This window comes from Galeopterus variegatus, unplaced genomic scaffold (assembly GCF_000696425.1).
Source record: "Galeopterus variegatus unplaced genomic scaffold, G_variegatus-3.0.2 Scaffold1450, whole genome shotgun sequence".
Classification (NCBI taxonomy): Eukaryota; Metazoa; Chordata; class Mammalia; order Dermoptera; family Cynocephalidae; genus Galeopterus; species Galeopterus variegatus.
In genome coordinates this window covers 193117-217796 of record NW_007727561.1, presented here as the reverse complement: position 1 = coordinate 217796, position 24680 = coordinate 193117, and the positions used below count along the sequence as shown (strand labels likewise).

The 24680-nt window shown below is 36.9% G+C and overlaps 1 protein-coding gene across 2 annotated transcripts in view; it reads left to right on the top strand.

Annotated features, from left to right (window-relative positions):
• MED13L (mediator complex subunit 13-like) overlaps positions 1-24680 on the top strand; it is a 52420-nt gene that overhangs the window by 21111 nt on the left and 6629 nt on the right. For both annotated transcript variants that reach the window (XM_008577093.1, XM_008577092.1), the window contains exons 10-21: positions 3090-3269; positions 3875-4098; positions 6345-6537; positions 7420-7840; positions 8345-8564; positions 9710-9898; positions 14022-14245; positions 14436-14578; positions 17558-17716; positions 19293-19469; positions 20661-20818; positions 23268-23429. In XM_008577093.1, coding sequence (XP_008575315.1) covers positions 3090-3269; positions 3875-4098; positions 6345-6537; positions 7420-7840; positions 8345-8564; positions 9710-9898; positions 14022-14245; positions 14436-14578; positions 17558-17716; positions 19293-19469; positions 20661-20818; positions 23268-23429 — 2450 coding nt within the window. The remainder of the gene's footprint in view (positions 1-3089; positions 3270-3874; positions 4099-6344; positions 6538-7419; positions 7841-8344; positions 8565-9709; positions 9899-14021; positions 14246-14435; positions 14579-17557; positions 17717-19292; positions 19470-20660; positions 20819-23267; positions 23430-24680) is intronic.

The following is a 24680-nucleotide window of genomic DNA, read 5'->3' as shown; positions in this document are numbered from 1 at the left end:
CAGACAGAAGGAATGGCAAGTGTGCAGGCCTGTAGTTACATGGAGCTTGGGGCCATTAAGAAACTGAAAGAAGGTTAGAAGCCCACAAGAGCGATATTTTAAGGAGCCTGTTGAGGCATGCTGGGGCTTGCATCTTCATTCAGAGAGCAGTAAAAAGTCACTTAAGAAGATGCACTGACATCAGATTTGTGTAGTTAAAAAAGAAAAAAAATGTACTCTGGCTATAATGTGGGGTGTGGATTAGAAAATAGCAGGAATAGATTTGGAAAGAGTAGGCGGTTATTGAGGTAGACCAAATAAGAAATGATAGCTTGCCTTAGGGTCGTAGTACAGAAGGTGGAGAAGTGGTGGAAGCATTCAGGAGGTGTTTAGATAGTATTATTGCAGGACTTGGTAATAGGTTGAGTTTTGGGGATAAGGGAGAGCAAGATGTTAAGGAGTATTCCCTGATTTGTGACTTATATATCTGGATAGACAATGGAGGTGTTAAAAGATACTGAAGGGAGGGCCAACTCTGAGGAGAAAGTTCATAAATTGAGTTTTGGAAGTTTACAGGTTTTAAAGATCCCTTTTGAGATATCCAGGTAGAAATGTCAAGTAGATACTTGGGCCTGGACCTCAGGGGAAAGGGAGTAGTTTATACACAGATGATAACTCCAGTCAGAGGCACAGATGAACTCACCAAAGGAGAGTAGGGAAGTGTAGAATGAGAAGAGGGCCTAGAGAACCTGGCTGATTTCTGACAGGTCCAGGCCAGGGAGAGAATCTTGAGCCTGCAAAGGAGGCAGAGAAGGAGGAGCTGGGGGAAGGAGGTGTCCTGGAAGCCAGGGTGACATGTACACATTTTAAGAAAGAAAGTGATCAACAAGAATTGAAGTATAGCTGAGGATTTTAATATAAGGGTGAAACATGTCTTATGACCATAATGAGGGCTATTTCTGTAGGGTGGTGGGAACAGATGTCAGACTGGAAGGGTGGTGTGAATGAAGCAGGGACCCTGCTTCTGAACAACTCTCAGTCTTGTGGGGAAGAAGGTCACATAAGCTTCTGAAATATAGTTTGAAATCTGAAATAATTAAAGTATGTCCAAAGGACAGGTCAGTGGAGTAGGGAGCGAAAGGCGTTTTCTGAGTGGGCCAAGCAAGGAAGGCTTCATGGAGGTAGAGACTCCTAAGGAAGCATTAAAGGACTATACTCATATTCAAAACTGCTTATGTTCAATCACAGTGCCTTATACTTAGCAGGCCCTTAATTAATATCTACTGAATGAATTTATGAACTAGAGAAAAGGCAATCTTTCCCCTAAAGAAATGTGGATGATTGAGTTGGGTAGTTCCTTTTACTAGATCATGGCCTTCAGACAGAAAAGCAGTCTGTGTGCATGGGTCAGTAGTGTCATCTTTCAGTATGAAGAATAGTGCATTTTATTGCAGCGGAGGTCTGGGTTTCAAGTTTGAAGATGCTTAAAAGTTACAGATAGGGGGCCGGCCCCGTAGCGCACTCGGGAGAGTGCAGCGCTGGGACGCAGCGACCCTCCCGCCGCGTGTTCGGATCCTATATAGGACTGGCCGGTGCGCTCACTGGCTGAGCGCCGTGTGGGCAACACCAAGCCAAGAGTTGCGATCCCCTTACCAGTCACGAAAAAGCCAAAAAAAAAAAAGTTACAGATAGGTAATGTAAATGAATGAGGTGGGAGACAGATTTGCAAAAAGCAGTGCCTTAAATTATATCCTTTCAAAACATACTTTCTATTTTGCATGCACAGGAATAGAGTTCACAAGAAATATGCTTGCTTTTATTTTTCTAAAATCTGTGATTCTTTTGGTCCATCATTTCCCACTTTTGATGGAACCATGGGTATAAGAAGTATTTTACTTTTTTTCTTTAAGAGAAAAAAAGCACAGGCTCGAAGATGAAAGACTAACACTGCTCCATTCTCAGGCAGACAGCAGGATGGGGGCCATGGAGAAGTGACTGAAGGGGATAGTTGCTCCTCAGCTCCAACAAATGGTGATTATGCAGGAATATGGGTCTCGGCCCCAGGATTGCCAAGTTTTCCAGTTTTTCAAGAGAAACCAAAAATCCAGATTTGTATATGGAATTTCCTGGAGTAATTTGTTGCAAAATTAAACAAAATACTCTGTGGACCACCAATTTGCAACTTGTGTTTTATTGACTTAGGAACACATATGAAAATGTCTTAAGAATCCTTAAGCACCCTGTGTTTTAGATTTAATTGACAGATAAATCTTAGATTTCTACCATGCCCTTTTCCTAATCAGCTAGAAGAGTAAGAGTAAGGAAAGCTTCAGGAGTCCAGCTGTGTGGACTCATAGCACATCATCTCAAGTTTAATTAGCTCTTTTTGCAGACCTTTTTAAGAATCTGATAAGCATTATGGACCCTCCATCCTGGCAGAAAATACACATGTCTATGTATGCATGCACAGTTTTGCATAAAGTTTCAGGGGGTTTTCAAAGAACCCCTCCCCAGGGTGACTGCTAGCAGAAGGAATAAATAATGAATCCCACCCACCTTCCTCTCTATATAGATTACTTTAGGCTGTAGTTGCTTCTGCCATGTTTATATGTGCCTCTGGCCGCATTGAAGGTTGTCTTTCTCTTTATGCATTCTGTATTTTGTGAGAATATTTTATATTAAGAGCATTTTTAAAAGTTTTTAAAAGCTTTTGCTTAAGTTCCTTTTTTCCTACTCATTATATGATCAAAACACTGATATTTGTAATAAAAGTAATGTAATAATTAAGAAACTTCTGCAGCTCTCTTTTCTTTATAAGAAACCTTGGAAATAGGTTTACATGATTTTAAAAAGTCAGACCTTTTCATTTTCTACTTTAAAACAACCCTTTAGTTAAATTCATTTATATAGAGTAACCAATTTCCCCTTTTTATTATTTTTGATACTAAATTATCAATTATTTTCTCTGAAGAAGAATATCTTTCCTCTTTACTCCTAGTTAAGTATTTTAGAACCTCCTATAGCTAATAACGTCTTTGTCATGGACGATAACCAAAGTAATGGTAAAAATCCCCCTTCATCCTTTCTAATCCTTTTCATTTCTCTTCCAGTGCTGGACATCAGCATGCTCTCCTCCCAAGATGTGGTCCGTATGCTGTTGTCCCTGCAGCCCTTTCTCCAAGATGCCATCCAAAAAAAGCGGACAGGCAGGACCTGGGAGAATATCCAGCATGTACAGGGACCACTCACCTGGCAGCAGTTCCATAAAATGGCAGGACGGGGAACCTATGGTAGAGTCTTTGTTTAAATTTTTTCTGACTTCAGTGTTTTTCAATGAAGAGCAGCGTTGGTTACTGTCAAGTTCTTGCTTCACTGACAAAATGGAATCTTTTCTTCATGACTTCAGTTTTATAATTTCTTTGTCTTTCTGAAGTTACTTTTGCAGTCAGATTTTCTAAACACCCTGGGCATAATCCAGGTCAATGAGGAAAATAATCCCTAAGAAGCTTATTTATTAGGTTCGCCTCATCTTCCCAGTCATTACTTAATTTTCATCTGGATGGACTTCTTCTGTTTACCTCTTTATACTTAGGATCATAATGCTTATCTTAAAGGAAATTAAGTAGTGCTTCTTCACAAGTTAGCTTTAACTTATTGGAGTCTGTGCTCTGATCTTATTGAACCTTTATAAGCAAGTTCTGACTAATCTAATTAAGGGTCTCCATCGGGGGCCATTTAATTAGATGGTTTGAAAAATACTTTTAAGAGTATCATGTTAACATCCAATGACATTTCAGATGCCAGAATTCAGCCCAATGCACCAGGAATTTCTAAAATGTCCACATTGTGAGAAACAGACTCTCAAGCACCTTCCTAAACTACAATGTTGTTCTAGGTTCAGAAGAATCTCCTGAGCCATTGCCCATCCCCACTCTGCTGGTAGGCTATGACAAGGACTTCCTCACCATCTCACCATTCTCCCTGCCATTTTGGGAGAGGTTGTTGTTGGACCCGTATGGGGGCCACCGTGATGTTGCCTATATTGTGGTGTGCCCAGAAAATGAGGCCTTGCTCGAAGGAGCCAAAACTTTCTTCAGGGACTTGAGCGCTGTATATGAGGTGAGAAAGTTATTGTGAAAATCGTTTTTTATGACATGAGTCCTCTGTTTATAATTATGACTAAATTTGAAAGAACAAATATCTTGAAAGTAGATCTCAAAGAAAATTTGCAGATAGTTGGGAGGACAAAGAAAGGAATTAAACTGCCAAGTTTTTCTGGAAGTAAATTGCTTTCTGGTCTTGGTTTTATATTTTATTAGATTTAGAAGACTTTCCTCTACTAGCCTTACCACACATGTTAAAATCCCATCAGTTGGCTTTTCCCCATTTATGTGCTCAAAGATGAGCTTCACAAAAAGAACACACATCTACTCGATTGGTTGGTTGATTGGTTGGTTGGTTGGATGGAGGGTTGGGGTGGGTAGGTGGATGTGTAAGAGTTTCTGAAAACCATATAAAAACAAAAATTTCTGGGCCGGCCCCGTGGCTCACTTGGGAGAGTGCGGCACTGGTAGCGCCGAGGCCGCTGTTTGGATCCTATATAGGGATGGCCGGTGCACTCCCTGGCTGAGTGTGGTGCGGACCACACCGTGCTGAGGGTTGCGATCTACCCTTAGGGTCAGAAAAAAAAAAAAACCCGAAAATTTCTGAATCAAAAGATATGTTTAATGAATCATGTCTCTGTTGTGTTTTTTTTTTTTTGTCTTTTTCGTGACTGGTAAGGGGATTGCAACCCTTGGTGTGGTGTCACCCGCACCGTGCTCAGCCAGTGAGCGCACCGGCCAGTCCCATATAGGATCCGGACCCGTGGCGGGAGTGTCGCTGTGCTCCCAGCACCGCACTCTCCCGAGTGCGCCACGGGGCCAGCCCTCTGTTGTGTTTTAACACTACATTCATCTTAGTACTAAAATTTTGATATTGATTAAAAATGTAATAATCATAATAATGTAAAAACCAGGTAGATAACTTTATATCTTTAGTGTATAAATTCCTGTTACTTTTGAAAAATTAGAATCATGTCTGTCTTTGAAGAACGATACATTTCTTTTGCCAAAGTCTATATACACTAAGTTCTTTGTACCTTATACTTCCAGTGTCTTTATATTTGTCAAGATTAAGTGAAATTAGTATTTGTAAAGTGTTTAGAAATATGACCGGCACATTATAAGCATTACAAATGTTTTTAAAATAAGATTTGAAGGGGGAGTTTAGAAATATTTCAAAACAGGACATTTACTATCTATAAATGTATGAGTAAACATGTAATAGTAAATTTATGTGTTGCTAACAAAGAAATGAGGAGATACTAACACGTGATGTTATAACATCAACTAAGCCACTGAAGGAAACCCTTGGATACAGTCATTTCTAAACAATGCCTGGTCCATAGATGCATAATAATATTAAATCATAATTAACCTAGCACCGAAAACTTGTTTAAACAGTTTTAAAGTCTGACCATTCTTCTGAATGAAGCCTTCAACATAAGTTACAAAACATGAAAAGATTCCCAGCTTTTTAGAAGGTGCCAGGTGCTCCTTTTTTTCTTAATGCTTTACTAGGTTTGCTCATTTGGCATTAATTCAAAAACTGCTGAAGAAGAGTGTACACTAGTGAATTTTCTGGGGGGCTTGGTAAGTCTTCACTTCATCATCTCTAGTAAGGGAATATGGGCTCTCCTGCTGGTGAACAGTTAATTTACTTTTTGCAGGTATATTATATTCTCTGCCATAAGCACCCATTTAGCATCCTCGAGATTAATAGTGGAATCTCATTGTCTTAAAACAACTATTTACTTTTAAAAAGTGATCAGCATACTCACTGCTTCAGTGGCCTCTGCTATTGGTGATCTCCAAATGTCTGTGACAGTGTAACAGATGGCACATAAAATTTTAATGTTATCTTATGGGAAAACATTATGAGTAGGAATTGCTTAAGAGGGTTTGGTGGCCGTATGTCTCAGTCAGCCTTAGTAGGCAGGGAACTGGTTAATTCTTTATTTGCCCATTAGCAATTAGTCTGCTCAGCAGTCTCCTCTTGTGCAGGAGGAACTGGCTTTGGTGAAGAAACATTTATTTTTCTTTAGAGGGCATTGTCCAGGTTTTGGAGAGACAGCAGTTTTGGGGTAAATTATAATTACCAGAAAGGACTAGCTTATAGTGTTGATTTGTTTGCATGTGATAACACTAAAAGAAAAAAGGAAAATGCTTTCATGTTTATGGTAAAGAATCTCCCTTGCTAACCATAGGTACTGAATGAATGAATGGCTCCTGTTGTAACAATAATGATCTTGTTTGTGGTATCAGATGTGTAGGCTTGGGCAGCACAAGCCCATCTGTAAAGTGCTACGTGATGGGATCATGCGTGTGGGAAAAACCGTGGCACAGAAGCTGACAGATGAGCTTGTGAGTGAGTGGTTTAACCAGCCTTGGAGCAGTGAGGAGAATGACAATCATTCCAGACTCAAACTTTATGCGCAAGTTTGCCGACATCACCTAGGTAAATGGGAATTTATTTGGTAAAGTAGAATTTGAGAAGTAAAATAGTAAATCTCCCTTCCCCCATAATGGATGCAGCATTGTATTTCTTTTGTGTCAAGTAATGTTAGTATTCTGTTACGGTATTAAGTCCAGTTTTTGTGTTCTAGGTAGTTAAAATACTAAAATACTAATTTTTATATGGACATATATTCTTTAAAAACTACTTAGTTTTTGCCCAAAGAAGACATATCTAATTTGCTCCACGTTTTGAAAACTTAGCAGCATAACTTGATATTAACTGCTTAATTTTAACCCATATTCTCAAGAGAATCTTAGAAGCTTGTAAAGCTGTATACATATAGGAGCATAATGTACCATGATGGCTATAGAATATATGGCTTCTCATTTCAGTGAAGGCATATGGGATCATTCTGAGAGAGAATATTATACATGATTTTCTCTTTCTTTTCAATTAATGCTCTTCTGTAGAATTTATAAGTTGTTCCACATTCATTTCCATGTTTGCAGAATATATAAGCATATGTTTAAGTGTGGAGGTAGTATTTTGGTTGTCATAATCAGAGTATTGCAGCCTAAAGGCATAATTTTTAAAAAAGTAACAATTCTACTCAGTTGGTTAGAGCATGGTGTTAATAACACCAGGGTTAAGGGTTCAAATATCCTTTACCCACAAGCTGCTAAAAAATATTTTTAAAAAAGTAACAATTCTACTCAGTTGGTTAGAGCATGGTGTTAATAACACCAGGGTCAAGGGTTCAAATATCCTTTACCCACAAGCTGCTAAAAAAAAATAATAATAATAATCACCATTCTAATCTTCTAATTTAGTGTGATCCTGCAGAACCTCACTAAAGTCACTTCTCTGCATGTACTCTTTCAGCACCTTATTTAGCCACTCTGCAGCTGGATAGCAGCCTGTTGATACCACCTAAATACCAGACCCCACCAGCATCACAGGGACAAGCTACGCCTGGGAGTGCTGGGCCTTTAGCTTCAAATTCAGGATCAGCAGCTCCCCCAGCTGGCAGTGCATTTAATCCCACCTCTAATGGTAGCTCTACAAACCCTGCAGCAAGTAGTTCCTCATCTGGTTCCTCTGTGCCACCGGTTTCGTCTGCCTCTGCTCCTGGTATTAACCAGATAAGCACTACCTCTTCTTCAGGATTCAGTGGTAGTGTTGGAGGGCAAAACCCCAGCACTGGGGGCAGTTCTACAGATAGAACGCAAGGGAATATAGGCTGTGGTGGAGACACTGAGCCTGGGCAGAGCTCCTCTCAGCCCTCACAGGATGGACAAGAAAGGTATGTTATCCACTGACTGAGGCAAGTGGCTTCAGCTTAGACCCCTTCTCCACTCTTCTGCACCCCCTCCCCTTCAACCCCACGAGTCTCCAAATTCATTAGAGTGGTCTATTTCTCTTCTTCACCAAAGAAAGTGACAGCTCTCAGTCTAAAGCTGCAGTGTTAAGAAATTTGAGACTTCTTACAACTTGTAAATATAACTTATTATTAAACTTATTAATTTACTGTTATCTTATTATAAAATGTCTTTATACAATACATCCACAGAAAAGGGGAGTTGAAAAAGAGATCTCCCATTTCAGAGGAGTATTTGCCATTCTTCATCTATCCTTGGTGCTGTCTGGCTTTGTTTGCCTTCATTTGGGCAATATGATACATATTATTGTTTACATACATAACTTTTAATCTGTAATCATTGTCCAGGGAGTCAGTAGACTCTAGAATTGATGTATTTTGTGTAATATATATTTATTTTGTGCATCTCACAAGTGACTCTCTCTCCAGTGTTACAGAAAGGGAGAGAATAGGAATTCCCACGGAGCCTGACTCTGCAGACAGCCAAGCCTATCCTCCAGCTGTTGTCATTTACATGGTGGACCCATTCACTTACACTGCAGAGGAAGACTCTACTTCTGGAAACTTTTGGCTGTTGAGCTTGATGCGCTGCTACACAGAAATGCTGGATAATTTACCTGAGCATATGAGAAATTCTTTCATTCTCCAGGTTACTATTTGCAAGTTTATTCTTTACTTTTGTTGTTGTTGTTTTTATGAAAGCAAGTACAGGTTCATGATTTTTTAAGGATCGAAAGCGCATGAAAGGATAAAAGAAATATTCAAAATTCTACCTTCTAGGTTCAGCCATCATTACTATTTTGGTGTATTTCTAGCCTTTTTTTTTCTGTTTGTTTACACAGTTGAGATCATACTTTTAATATAATTCTTTTTTCTGCTTAATGTTATTCATGAATACTTTTCTGTGTTATTTAAAATTCTCTCTAGCAGCATTTTTATGACTACGTATTTTCCATGTTTAAAAATTCCTGTATTGTTAGATATTTACCTATCTTCACTTTTTCACTATTATAAATAAAGCCATAGTAAACATGTTTATGCATAATCTTTTTTCACATTTCAGGTCATTTTTTAAAGTGGATTCTTAGGTGTAGATACTGATAAATATTGCTAAATTCCTTCCCAAAGAAGGTTATCCTTATGTACTTTCCTTTCAGGAGCAAGTGAGCATGCTTATTTTCACTGTACCCTTGCCAGCTTTATAGTGTAATGATCAAAAAAATATTTTTTATAGATGAAAAATGATGCCTTTTGCATTTTGTTTTAATGTCACTTTAAAGCTATCTTGTAGAATTAAAAGATTGAAATTAAAGTTATCAGAGTAGATTGTTGATAGTTTTTCATTGTTTTGAAGTTTGCGTTCTAGATGATTAGACAATAATTTCAAAGATAGCATGCACACTATGTGTATTCATAAAAATGAGAAATATATTAAAATGCACATTTTAAAGTTTTGGGACAATGGCAATAATAAATTGAGAATTTATCCCTAAAATGAGAACAGGGTAATTTTTAAGTGACAGTATAACTTGATGAACATAAGGATACCTCTTCTTAAATTGCTGGTATACATTAGGATATAGGATTTGATGTCACTGGAAGGAATTAGGATTTAATCATATTATGTTTGGCATTTATATATGTATTTTAAAGCTAAGGTTCCCTCCCCCAACTAAAGTAATGAATTCGTGCCATTTCATTTTCCAGCTTTCTTGTTAGCGTATTAGATCTCAGTTTCTAGGGGGTTTTTTTTGTTGGTTTTTTTTTTTTTTTTTTTTGTATTTGTGTATTTAGATTGTGCCTTGCCAGTACATGCTGCAGACAATGAAGGATGAACAAGTTTTCTACATTCAGTACTTGAAGTCCATGGCATTTTCAGTGTACTGCCAATGCAGGCGACCTCTGCCTACACAGATCCATATTAAATCCCTCACGGGATTTGGGCCTGCAGCCAGCATTGAGATGACCCTCAAGAACCCTGAGGTGGGTATTGGTAGGGCAGAAACTTGCAGCAACAGGACTTTTATACTAAAAGTGCAAGCCAGAAGAGGTTTTATCAAACTGGTTGGTTAGATAAAACTGGTTGGTTGCTTGGTTGGTGTTCTACCTTTATATAAGAATTGATAGGTATCTTTAATCCTTAAGTTAAAATAGAGGAGATATGTATCTGAACATTTTAAATTTTTTGATAAAAGAGGCAAGCAATTTTTTTGCTGTTTTTTGCTGTAGGACCTAAGTAACAATATACTTATCATTTTTAGTTATTAATGTTTGACTTTCCTAAATTTATTTTGCTAAACTAATCTATGCCTTAAATCACAAACTCTCTTCCTTACCCGCTCTGGTTTCTATCCTGAGACAGCAATTATATATGTGTTTACTCTGCAGGGGTCCCTTGTTTTCTGATGCACACTCTTACAGGGAGCTACTTCCTCCTCTCCTTGTCTCAGTGCTTCTTTGTATAACTGAATGCCTTTTCTCTTCATCTTCTTAAACCTGCTTCCCACAGATATGTACCTCAAGGGGAATTTTAAAACACCAAAGCCAAACATGTTTTAAACAGAAGTTTTACACTTCCTTTGTTTTTCTACTTACCTTATCTTGAAGATAGTTGTACAGGGCAATGTTTAGAATTTTCAAAGCCTTCAAAAATCAGTTTCCACAACTTTTTTGCATGAAAGATTACCCATTAATAAATGCCAGCAAACACCTCTTTACCATAAGAGAGCTTCTTAAAAACACCAACAACTGCTTGTTTTAAATAGTAATGTAAGTTTTATTGGAAAACTCTATGAAATGCTTGTCTCTTTTGTAAAAGCTTGGAAGTAAAAAATGATGCAAGTAGTCAATACTGTGTTTGGTGTGACGTGGTTCAGGGTGGCTTAGTCCCAAAGGAGAAAACTGCTCAGCTGATGACCTACATTCACTCTGGTGTTATATGAAATTTCTATTTTTAACAGTTTTAGTTTATTCTTTGAGTTTGAATTTTTCACTTTTGTGAGCAGTTCATCTGTTTCCTCTATTAGCTTTTTCTAGAATTTAAAAAATAAATTTGTCTCTACCTGTTTCTTATTTTGTCTCCAGAAATTATGAATTATTGCCCTTCTTTATAAGTGTAAAGTCTTTCAGTTCTTTGTGGTTATTCTGCAATTCAGATACAATCATTTTCTTGGTTCTTCTTAGTGGTCACAATAACAAATGACAACTAATGGTATTGTTCATTTTTTATTGTGGAGATTAAAGGCTGATGACTTAATATTAAGATATCCCAAGGCATTATATAACATTTTCCAAGATTATAATATACTGGGATAACACCAGGAGCCATGAGATAAAGTGAGGCTTAGATTAAAATAAATGGCAAAAAGACTTTGAGTAATATGCTTTTTCCCCCCTGTTGCTTGGAAGAGCAAGAGAAAAATAAATCATTTTACTTTATTAAAAACAAGAGAATCGAATATTATAAATATTTGCTGAGGTTTATAAATTTCTGTCTGCGTTAGGATAATGATTAGTTGGTCAGTGCTGCCTCTGGTTCAGTCTGTAGCTAGAATATTGTGCTTTCATTTAGTAGAGTTAAACCAGGTGCTGAGGACGCAGTGGTGAGCAAAATAGCCAGCTCCCTGCTTCCATGGAATCCTAATTCTTTGGTGTGGCACAGTCTTCTGCAAGCACATCATCACATAAGAAAGAATGCATTTTAGTATTTATTATGCAAGTTTTTGAAGAAATCCAGTTGTGCTAGTATCACTTTTATTTTTCCATAGAATATCTAGCATCTCAAAAACACAGTTTGGGAGTCATACTTTACCTATTTATTTATTACAGGCTACCAATTACATCTAAAATATTTGACATTTAACCTTTGATTTACATAAGACAAAGGTTTCAGGCAAACTCACCTTGACTCTTTCTTTTTTTTTTTTTATGACAGCTTTGTTGAAATATGATCTGCATCATAAAATTCACGTTTTAAAATTATATAGTTCAGTGGTTTGTGGTATATTCACAAAGTTGTACAATCATCACTACAGTCTAGTTTTAGGACATTTTCATCAACCCTGAAGGAAACTCCATACCCATTAGCAATCACTCTTCATTTTCCCCTCCCCCCAGCTCCTGACAAGCACTAATCCACTTTCTTTCTCTATGGAGTTGTCTATTCTGAACATTTCACATAAATGAAGTCATACAATATATGATCTTTCATGTCTGATTTCTTCCATATAGCATAATGTTTTTTAGGTTTATACCTGTGATGGCATGTATAAGTACAGGAAGTTTTCAAAAAGTTAATGGAAAGATTTGTATTATCTTTTAATTCCATTTTTCCATGAATTTTTTGAAGTACACCTGTACTTCATTTTGTTTTGTGGTTAAATAATATTCCATTGTATAGATATACCATGTTTTGTTACTACATTAGCTGATGGATATTTGGATTGTTTCCACCTTTTGGCTATTGTGAATAATGCCGTTATGAGCATTTGTGTACAAAGTTTTTGGGTGGATATATGTTTTCAGTTCTCTTAATTAATAAGAACTTAGGGGTGGAATTTCTGGGCCGTATAAAGATTGAATGGATTAGTAATAGATTAGCTTTGCAACTTTGAGCAAGCTATTGAATATCTCTCGTTCTGAGTTTTGTTGTTTTGGGTTTTTTTTGCAACCGGCCAGTAAGGGGATCCGAAACCTTTGACCTTGGTGTTACCAGCACCACACTCTCCCAAGTGAGCTAACCAGCCAGCCCTCTTGTTCCGAGTTTAGAATCCCTAAAATGAATGAGTTGATTAGGTTATTTTCAACATCTCTTTTAGCTTTAAAATTCTGTTATTACTATGCCTTATGCTATTATAGTTCAGGGTTAGCAATTATGGCTGTGAGCTAAATCCAGCCTACAGCCTATATTTGTATGGCCAACTAGGTAAGAATGATTATTACATTTTTAAAAAGAGAATATGTGGCAGAGGCCCATGAAGTCTAAACTTTACTATCTCGTCCTTTATAGAAGTTTGCTCTGATCCCTATTGTATTTTATTAAATATTGAGATGCGTATGATAGCTATAAACAAAGATGACAGTTAAATTTTGCCACAGTTTATCTAAAATAGTTGTTTTGGGTAATAGCTACTGTTTTGATTTCTAAAATTACATACACAGAAATATGCACACACATATTAAATAGAATATACATATTGAAAAATAGTGATAAGTACACTGCTTGATGAATTTTCAGTAATTAAAAATATCATGTAACAGCACAAGAAACAAAAACATAACCAGCATCCGGAAGCCACTCTTAATGTCCCTTCCAGTAACTGTAATGGTAATCACTATTTTGACTTCTAACTATATAGTTTTGCCTGATTTTGACCTTTATATAAATTGAATCATATATTTTATATTCTTTTGTGTCTGGCTTCTTTTACTCAGTGTTGAGATTTATCTATTTTATTGCTTGTAGTGGTAGTTATTTTAATTCTCTTTGCTGTTTAATATTCTGATTGTGTGACTGTATCACAATTTATTATCCGTTTTACTGTTGATGGGCTTCTAGATTATTTTCAGTTTGGAGCTATTATGATTAATACTGTTGAGAATAATCTTATACCCATCCATTGGTAAACATATATGCACTTTGTTGGGTCATAGGGGGTATGTGTTTGTTCAGCTTAAGCAGGTATTGTCAAATACTTTTTCAAAGGGATTATACTACCAGAAATATATAAAAGTTCTAGTTGTTTTGCATTCTCACCAGTACTTGGTATTTTCTGTCTTTTTATTTTAGACATTCTGGTGGATGTGTAGTATTATCTCATTGTGGTTTCAATTTCCACTTTCCTAATGACTAATGAAGTTGAACCAGTTTATTTTCCAAAATAGTAATTTCTTTTAATCAGGAAATATTGGCTTGATTGGGTTTCCTAGATTATATCATTTAAACAATCCTTTTATGTTTTATTATTACTATTTTTATATATAGAACTGAAGAGAGAGACAATCTACGGTCATTATTCGCTATTGGTTCCCCTCAGTGTTCTGGGTTTTGTTGTAAACACTAAGTTGAATGGCTTTGTGTTGATATTGATTTTGATTTTGATTTCAGCGGCCCAGCCCAATCCAGCTTTATTCCCCTCCCTTTATATTGGCCCCAATCAAAGACAAGCAGACAGAACTGGGAGAGACGTTTGGTGAGGCGAGCCAGAAATACAATGTACTGTTTGTGGGCTATTGTCTATCTCATGACCAGCGCTGGCTTTTGGCTTCCTGCACTGACCTCCATGGGGAATTATTAGAGACCTGCGTTGTAAATATTGCTTTACCACACAGGTGAGAAGCCTTAATATTTATGGTGTATATATAAATAGATTCTGTGTCTTTCCTTAGATATGAGTCTTTCTAGTATTCCTATCTAAACACAGCATGGGTAGATCTTTTGGAATTTGTGTTTATTTTATTGAGTGATAACTTTGATATATCTAGGGATCCCTTCTGCATTTCTTTTCTTTTCTTCTTTTAGGTCACGGAGGAGTAAAGTCTCTGCACGTAAAATTGGACTACAGAAGTTATGGGAATGGTGCATAGGGATTGTCCAAATGACGTCTCTACCCTGGAGAGTTGTAATTGGGCGACTTGGGCGTCTTGGCCATGGGGAGCTTAAAGGTGAGAAATTCCTGAAGCAGCATGTGTAGGAAACAGAGGAAAAGGGCTAAGCTAATTTCATTAACTTAGCTAAGAGAGAAAATTTTAAAGTCCGTAGTAAGAATAAAGCAGATTATACTTTCTGATTCTTTTATATGTACAGGATGAACATGGTTTTTAAACTTTCCTTTAGCAAGAAAATCATTTATACAAATAAAATCTTAAATATCAAGCCCAAATATATAAACAGAAAGAGTATTTTATTAGTGTAAAAGTGATACTCAGTAAATTCAAATTTCTAACATGTATTTATATATTGAGGCAGTGAGAAGAATAAATCAGTTTTAAGACAAAAATTTTATATCAGATTATAGATGATAGTTGGAATCGTATGTAAGAGCAGCCTTCAATTTATTTGTATGTTGGGTAGTTGATGATGATGAGTTTTGTATTTCTTTAGTTTGTTTTGGTGGCACAGTATCAAGAAAATCCTGTTTCACAAGGACAAGTAGTTGCAAATAGGAGCAATCTTTATTCATATTGCCACTGTCTGGTATTCTTCAGTCTGGAAGTTTGAAAGAGCAGATTTTTTAAGTTGAATCCCCAGATATATCTACCACTGCTTATATTCCTTATCATATATATAACAGTTAAGAAGCACTAAAAGTAACTAACAATACAACTGACCACCAGCAGCTGCCTTGCCTGGCACTGAGCCCAGCTCAGTACTACCCTATTGTAGCAACTTGCACAATTTTACATGAGTAATACAAATAAGCCTAGATTATTATTTAAAACCTTATTAATTAATGACACTTTTCTAAGAAGTTCAATACAAGCATATAGATGGGAGTTTTTTTCTAAGGTCTGGACAAAAGCAAGACTATGTCACAAATTAGCTTGGTGGTTTCCTGCATGCAAGTATATTACAGCAGAGTCAGCAAAGTTTCTTTGTAAAGGGCCAGATAGTAAGTATTTTCAGCTTTGCAGCCCAGATGGTCACTGTTGCAACTACTTAAGCCCTTTCATTGTAATGTCAAAGCAGCCATAGAAAATACCTAAGTGAATGGGGGTGGTTGTGTTCCAATACAACTTTATTTACAAAAACAGGTGGTGGGCAGAATTTGGCCTATGGACCATAGTTTGCTGACTCCTGCATCAGAGTGTGTAAATTATTTCTGTACAGGAAATGATATCAGGTATTTGTGGAATCCCTGAAATAAAATCACAGATACAGATATAACTTGCACTGTAGGAAATGTTCGAGTAACCCACTTCCTACAATACAAGTTAGATGTATGTCAGATTTTCAGGGTTCAACAGCATTTTATGCAAATATTATGCAATATGTATTAAATAAGTATTTCTTAGGCATCTACTATACACAAAAATTTTCTAGTAACAAGTTAGTTAACAACTATGAAAATATGACCCTTTTCATTTTTTAAAGAGTATCATACTTATAATGAATCTTGTATCATTAGCCTGGAGGTCTAATACATGAGGGGATTTCATTTCATTTCTGTCAGAATTCCTATCTTCCTCCTAGTCTGCTTTTTAGTCAATCTTATTAAAGGCTTTGAGCTATTCTTAACCCTTGGGAAAAGTTAGAATATAATAGAAAAGAAGAAGGGGGGATAAAAATGTAGTCTACTAAACTAGTCGCTTACTGTTCTAGAAAATTATTAAGGCCATCTCCTTTCCTTGTATGATTTCTAGAAGTGGAGTACTCTTCTTCCTTATCTCTTAGAGGAGAGGAATGTAAGTGTGACTAGAAGAGCCCATCAAAAGATTGAATGAAAGTGTAATTAGGAATAAAAACATGGGAAGAACCTAGTGTTCAGGAAATCTGTTTACAAATCAACAGCTCCTTCTTTTGGAGATCTGAGGTTTGTGCCACATTGCACTTCTATGGGACAGTGTCAGATGGGAGCCCTTAGATTTCAGAGTCAGGTTTGTGAATTTCCATTCTTTATTTCTAAAGTGTTTGTGATGAAATACACTGCCTTTTTCTTCTTATTTGGTTCAAAATATGGAGCTTACATCTTTTCAACTTTCTATAGTTGTAAAACATACATTCTTCTTGTTCCTGGCCGCTTTTATTTCAGCCACTTCATTTTGAGGTTCATTAGGAATATGAAAACATTTTTCCATTTATCTGCTCTTTAAGGGAAGAAACAGCTTGTTTGAAAAAATATGTGGAGGTAGAGAAGCATGCTGTGGAATGACATTTCACCACTGGGACATGATATGATAGAAATGTGCTGCACAGGAATAGTGTATAGTTTATGTGTGTCAGAGAGGTCAGAAGAGAGTACCAAGTGCTTTTTTACTTCCCAGAGTAATATAGCCCTCAGCAGTTCTCTGATTAGACATAAAGCTTTTGTTTGGAGGCAATAAACAAACATTAAAAATTTTGCCAACTTTTCAATCTGAACTATTAGTGTGACATCATTTGGAGCACTTCACTCACACCCATTGTTTTTGAGCTCTTTTGGGCTTTCTAAGAATGGTTCCCCTTCATTTCTGCTGCTGCTTGTCTTTGGTGGAAATAGCCAACCCACAACAGTAAATGGAACTGAGTTTCCCCCTTAACTGTTCTCTCATCCAAAGAAAAGTGTTGATAGGGGCAGTGAAAGAATCAGACCTTGAGAAGGAAGAGAAAGTATAGAACAGTTGACACTGGCATCATCACTGAAAGTCATTTTAAATGCCTGAATCTACATGGGTCTGCACTGGACTCTCAGCGGTCAATTCAGACATGACTTCAGCCTACAGAATAACAGGCCTTTATTTCTTTGTTAATGAAGTGCAAGAGAAGTCAAGTGACTTTTTTTTGTTGTTGCAAGGAGGGGAACCTTTGTTAAACCATATTCCCTTTAGGGTCCAGTCATCAAAATTCACAATTACTAGGCAAAAGTGGTTAAAAAAAAACAAACTCAAACCTCACATCGGTATGAATTTCTAGAGACTATGTATGACTGCAATATTTGATTTTAGATTGGAGTATCCTCCTTGGAGAATGTTCACTGCAGACAATCAGCAAACAGCTCAAGGATGTGTGCCGGATGTGTGGAATCTCTGCCGCAGACTCTCCTTCTATCCTTAGTGCCTGCCTGGTTGCCATGGAGCCCCAGGGGTCCTTTGTAGTGATGCCAGGTAAATCTCTTCTTGTCTCTTTCATTAATTATTAATTAGGTATCACATCAGTTCAGTCCATTCAAACTTAAATCCACATGCAGAGGGAGAGTGTACCTAGAGAAAGGGGGAGGGGCAGGGAGGTCAGGGATTAATTGGATGGGGGATACGAGGTATAATTGCAATTTGTGGTAATGGGTATGCTGCCAGTATTGATCTGGCCATCACATCTTGGGCATGAGTGGTGATGGTCAGCTTTGTACCCCATGAATATTCATAACCAGTAGAAAAACAAAACAAAACAAAGTCCACAAACAAGTGTAGAATATATCTTTATTATATTATTACATCTGTATAAGAGAGGATTGCGCTTTTGGCTCAAAAATAGAAAGGATTTGATCTCTTCCAAGGAGAGTGAATGGTTTTTGATTTTATCTTTGTTGACCATAGTTTAGGAGAGAGACTAAATTCTGGATATGATTGAGTGCTCTTTGAGTCATGGCTAATGATGGTTGCCTGACCCTGAAGACTGCTCTCTAAAAACTACTAATGTAGACACCAGCATGATACATATTTGAATATCCTTTTGAAGACAGGTATTTGGCAGAATCTCCAAGCAGTCTCTAAAGGATATTTAGAGTCTCTCTGATATGGTTGAGAGTGAATGGTGAGACAAGGGTAAAGCATTGAACATAGTGCCTGGCACACATTAAGTGCCGAATAAATGTAAGTGCCAGTTAGGGATAGCCAAAATATGTGGCCACAGAATTTTAAAAAAATCTGGCTGGTTTCTGAAAACTAGCAAATAAGCTATTTTATAATTTTATAACTAAGCAATTTTATACTTTTGTAACCTGTTTTTACCATCCAGATATTTCTTTGATCAAATGGGAGACCCTGTTCTCTCATTCCCTGGGAAGTCAATACTGTCATTGTGTGGGGGTGGGGTTACTTGTCATTAACCCAGTGAGAGATGGATGTCCTACATTGGCCCGCTTATTAGACCTTAGTTTACCTCTGTTGCCTTCACGACTGGGCAATTATGTAACTTCTTTGTGCTCCTGTCCTCATCTATAAAGTGGGGACAGTAATTCCTACCTTGAGGTGGGTGTGATGATTAAATGAGATGACATGAATAAAGAGTTTAGCACAAAAGCTGGCATGTAGTAAACATTCAATTAATTTTAGTTATAACATTTAATAGTTGAATGGTACCATATCTATAGGATTGTTCTCATTTAGGAGAATAGTGCTTTATATATTGTGAGCAACCATAGGAGGAAAGAAATTGGGGGATTTCTTTCTTTTTAGAACTATTTCTTATATGAGTAATTAAAACATATTTGGTGGACTTAATCCAATTTTATCCTAAACTTTTTAGTAAGAAATTAGGCTTGGGTTATCATAGCTATATAGTTGAAGTTTCTTTGAAAGTACTTAAATAATTGGGCTCAACTTTAGATGTGTATCCATCATAGCAGTTGCATCAGACTCATACAACTCCAGATCAAGCACTCCGATAAAAACCTCATTTCTGGGGCTGTTTATGGCTGCACAACGGGACTTGATAGAATTATTTTATTTTATTTTTTTAAAGATGCTGTCACAATGGGCTCTGTTTTTGGCCGAAGTACTGCACTGAACATGCAGTCATCTCAGCTTAACACCCCTCAAGATGCTTCTTGTACACATATCTTGGTGTTCCCAACATCATCAACCATCCAAGTGGCTCCAGCCAACTATCCCAATGAAGATGGGTTTAGCCCCAACAATGGTGAGTGAAAAGAGCCTGTAGGGATAGAGCTCACCTTTATAAACAGGATGCAGAGCTAGAATATGGAGTCATTAGGTAGCTGCAAGTTTTTCTGTGTTTTCATAAACAACATATAAAATATGAAGAGAGGATTGAATATTTGAGAATCTTTTTTTGGTTTTAAAGCTTTAGTTTATCTGCACTATTACCAAGACCAAATAAATACTTTCCTCCTGGATAATTAACTTTCTTCCATTTTTCATTAAAGGCAAAAATAGTATGTCTGGCATTGTCTTGCACATGGGTGTCACTTTTTCAGTAAATATTTGTTGATCTGATTTACAATGTATGGAGTACTAGGCAATATGAAGGTAGCACCTACCTTCAGCTAGTCACTGGGAATCTAATTTTCTCCTTATTTGATTATTCTTAATGGATTTTTTTGGTTTGAGTATGTGTTAAGGCATTTGTTAAGAAATGGTTATTTATAAACTGCAAAATGCTCGATATTATGCATCCATTTGCATTGTTTTTGAAGTATTTTTAATAGATACCAGCATTTACTCATGCTAAGGATACCAAATTTTATATATAGTATGATCACAAATAGAAAAAGGAAGCCTCATAGCACAAATGTTCATGGTGATTGGATTTTGGATGATGGTTTTCCTTTTTTATACTTTTCTTTCCAAATTTTCTGCTGTGAGTGCACCTTTTCTAATGTGGGAGAGAATTTCTTAATGAAGACATCATGCTTTGATTTGCTTTTGGAACAGGCCTCCAGTTTCAGGGCAGATTCATGCCTGTTAACATGCATTCATTCAGCCTCGGTGTTTTTAATACTAATTAGATACATAAATGGAGTCTACTGTGTTCTTGGATGGTGTCAACTTTAACTTTGTTTAATAATTAAATTGCATCTTTAGCTGTTTTACCATGTTTTTATGTGCCTTTGGAGGTTATACAGAGTGTGAAGTTTTAATTTATGTTCTTTTTATTTCTCCATTCTGTTAATACTTCACGTTAGGAGATGATTGGAGAGAGTACAGAATGAAAGAATAATTTGTAGCACACTGCACCCAATAGGCACCCATTAAATCTTACTAAGTTGTTAACAACATGTGTCTATCACATAGGCTAATGAAACATGATATTGGTTAAATTGGGATATGGATTGTCTTTTTAATTTTTGTGCTTTTCCTTTTCCTCTAGATGATATGTTTGTTGACCTTCCATTCCCAGATGATATGGACAATGATATTGGCATATTAATGACTGGGAACCTCCATTCCTCTCCCAACTCCTCCCCAGTTCCTTCCCCAGGCTCTCCTTCTGGAATTGGTGTTGGCTCTCATTTCCAGCATAGTCGGGTAAGGATGATTTGAAATAAGTTGTTTAAAACAACTACAACCTTCAAGAAAATAATAATCTTGACATACGATTATCTTTTGACTACATGTATGTTTCTTCCTGATGGTCCAGGTCCCTGGTACAAAAGAAGTGAGCTTGGGAAAGTTACTCTATAGTTGTTCCATTTTGAATTGAAGGCTGGAATTTGAAAGAAATGTATTATTATTCCTGATGAATAAGTTTCCTCATAAGAATAGTCCTATTACAGACGTAAGGGTTTTATTAGCAAAAATTAGTTTTGGTTGCTTGCTGCGTCCCAATTTATTTTTATTTTTTTATTACTTTTTTTTTTTTAATAGGGGTTTTTAATAGGCTAGCTCAATAGCCCTACTTATTTAACATGCAAAGTAACTGTGTTAATTGAAGAACACATTGTTGATGTTTGCTTATTCTGAACAGATCCCGACTGTGCTCTTTTCATGTCATGGTGCCTTTATTCATGCAGTACTGATCTCTCTCTAGCCAGCCTGCGGGAAGGGCAAGAACTGTCAAGAGGCTGATTTTACAGAAATGTACAGGTTAATGACAGAGTACTAAGGAAAAAAACAGAGCTTACAACTAGATTTATCTTTAAATATCCCAGGGATATTAGAGGCAGATTAGCAGAAGATTTAAAAGTTAAAGGGTTCTGTCATAGCTTGTGTTAACTTTGTTTCCCAGCTAGATGATTCATACCTCATCACTGTATTGTACTTTTGGTCTAAAATGTTATGAGATTAAGAGGTTAAGACATAGAAAAATAGCTATGCCTAATATCTTAGATGAAACAAGTGTCAGCAACTCTGTTCTCACTCATTTATTTAGATACAAAAATGGACTTAAAGGACTTGGGTTTCCATCAGGTGGGAGGTTTTTTTGCTGGCACTGAATTCATTGCAAAACAGTCAAGAGAAAGAAGGTTTAAAGCTTAGTTTAGACACAGAGCAGGTGAAACCAGGGAAGGGCAACTCAGACTGCCTTCATGTTACTACCTGCCTCCAATTATCCCTTCTGAAGGAAGAGATTCTAAATGACTTTATTCCTTTTACAGTTATTTGCCAGGAAATGACAATTTATTTGTTCATCGGAGATTGTTGTGATATGAACCAAACCACAGATTTTACACTGAATAGTTCTAATTAGGATTAATACTAATTCTAGAGGCAAGTAACACAGCAACCAAGAATGTATGCCCTGGAGTCTGATAAAGACGGCTCTGAATTGCAGTTCTGCGGGTACTAGTTTTGTGACCTTGGATAAACTTGGATAAGCTGAATAAGCCTTAGTTGCCTTGTCTGTGAAATGGAAATAATAGCAACTGCCTCCCAGTACCTGTTGTTGTAATTCAGTTTATACATTAACAAAGAATTAGTAGTTGAAGGGTAATGTTAGTTTTGTAGGAAACAGAAATGTGCTGTATTTTTTTTCCCTTTGTTGGCGCCTCAAGCCCTAAAGTCTTTAATTGAATGTTGCAGTTTAAAAAGCACTGCTCTGCAGCGAGTCAGGTGGCCTTTTTAAATCCTGAGTACCTGCTGCCAGCTGACCTCCAAGAAGCTTTCAGCATTTCCTTTTTCTGAACCATTAAACACTCTTTGATATCCAATTAAGGCATTACAACGGGGAAGAATGTGTACAAGGTGGCAGTAAGTTTTTATTTTCTAACCAACTCAGAATTGATGCAATTTGATGTAGTAGTGGAGGATTATTTTTTTCCTCTAAACAGAAGGCTTTTAAAACAAATGGATTATTTATTATTGCTTACATAAAGAGTACATTTTTAGCTCTTGAAACTTACTAAAAGAATTAAAGATGAAAATATAAATTGCAGAAAAGCTTAGGAAGGCTCTTACAGGAATCTCTTATTAAGGGGATTGCTGCAGATTAAAACATAGCTTGTTCATGAGCAGATCCCACTCTGCTGGCAGGTCAGTAATATCACTGCCATGCAAATACTGGTAAAGTGTTATGTTGTCCTGATCACATAACACTGTTATGTGTCAGTGAACGGTGGACAGTCAGGTTCACTTGTATGTTTTTGGTTGGTTGCTGATGAAAGAATGCAGTGTGGAGCCTTCAAATGTTAGAGATTGCAGTCTTTCCATTTCAGTTTGTTATATGATAATGCCATGGAACAGACTTTACATTCTGTAGAAAAGAAACCAGAGCAAATAAATGTGTATTTATTTGATGGACATGGTTAGTTTTGCTGATATCTTCTGCCTGAGCTGTAGTTTTTCTCAGATATCTGTGTGTGCAGCAAAGATGATTCCTTCCCTGTTTACCTTTCTCAGTCATGTGGCATTTTTGTGAGATGCTGCTAGACAGGGGATTTGCCAGTACAGTGTGCAGAGTGAATTGATGAAAGTTGATTTTTACAGCTTTATTTCAAGTGATAAATGCTGATCATCTTTTTGGTACTTTGTTTTCCAGAGTCAGGGTGAGCGTCTTCTTTCTAGAGAAGCACCAGAAGAGCTCAAGCAGCAACCTCTGGCCCTTGGGTATTTTGTATCAACTGCCAAAGCTGAGAATCTCCCACAGTGGTTTTGGTCATCGTGTCCCCAGGCTCAGAACCAGTGCCCACTCTTCTTAAAGGTTGGTTTGGTGCCATATTTGAAGTTTTCAAGGGATGAGTGATTTATGCTTAAATTCAATTTTGGTTAGAAATTTATGTCATAGCCACCATAGTTATTTCTGCTCTTTTTCTCTCATATCTACTTATACTCTCTGTATATTTTAATTACAATTGTAGATGGAGAGTAGAATTTAGGAGATGGACCTAAAACCATGTCACTAAGAAATGAATCACATTAACTCAAGGAGACCTTGTGGGTCCTGAAGGGTAAATCTAGGATGGATATATAATGATCTTTCTCCATTTCCTTATCACATTGCTATAAGTGAAGTTAAGCCTGGGGGGAAGATATTCCTAACTAGCTGTCATCTTTTTCCTCTGCCAAGGGCTATAAGCATTCTTCATTAGAGAAGGGCAAGGGTCAGCTAAAAAAAATCACATTTTTGTCCTCTGCCAAGGGCTATAAGCATTCTTCATTAGAGAAGGGCAAGGGTCAGCTAAAAAAAAATTCCACATTTTCACTTGCTTCCTTCCTGTATATTTCTTGGAAGGTTTTAATACAAATTTAAACAGTTAAAAACAAAAGATCTCCTACTTGTAGTTTGTGTGAAAGAGACTAGGATGAAATTCATTTCTTGCCCATAGATGGGCAAAAAACCAAAGGGTTGACAATGAACTCTGCTGGTGTTGAACTCTGAAGGCCCTGGTGTTGGTGGGAATGCTGAATGATACAACCCTACACATTTCCCTTGTGGTGCAGCCGTCCTTCCTCTAGGAATCTATTCCAAAGATACTTTGACAAAAACAAAAAATGACATATACAAAAGACGAGAAGAAACCTAAGTGTCCACCAGTAAGGGACTGATTGAATCATCTATATTATATCCATACAGTGGAATATTAGTCATCCATAACAAAATGAGTGATATTTCTATATAATCATTCTGTGACTAGATTACCATGGGAGTAATCTATAAGATACAATCAGACACACACGCGTATGCACACACATAGAGACACATGCTTATATTTTCAAAAATAAACAATGGAAGGTTAAATCAAAAGCTTATAGGATGAAGGGGCTGGGCCGCTAGCTCAGCTGGTTCTAGAGTGCCACCTTGTAACACCAGGGTCAAGGGTTCAGATTCCTGTGCCGGCCAGCCACAACCCCCCCCCCCCCCCAAAAAAAAAAAAAAAAAACCCTTTTCTTTTCCTAATGACTTTAACATATAAAATAAAAGCTTCATGGGCCAGCCCAGTGGCTCACTCGG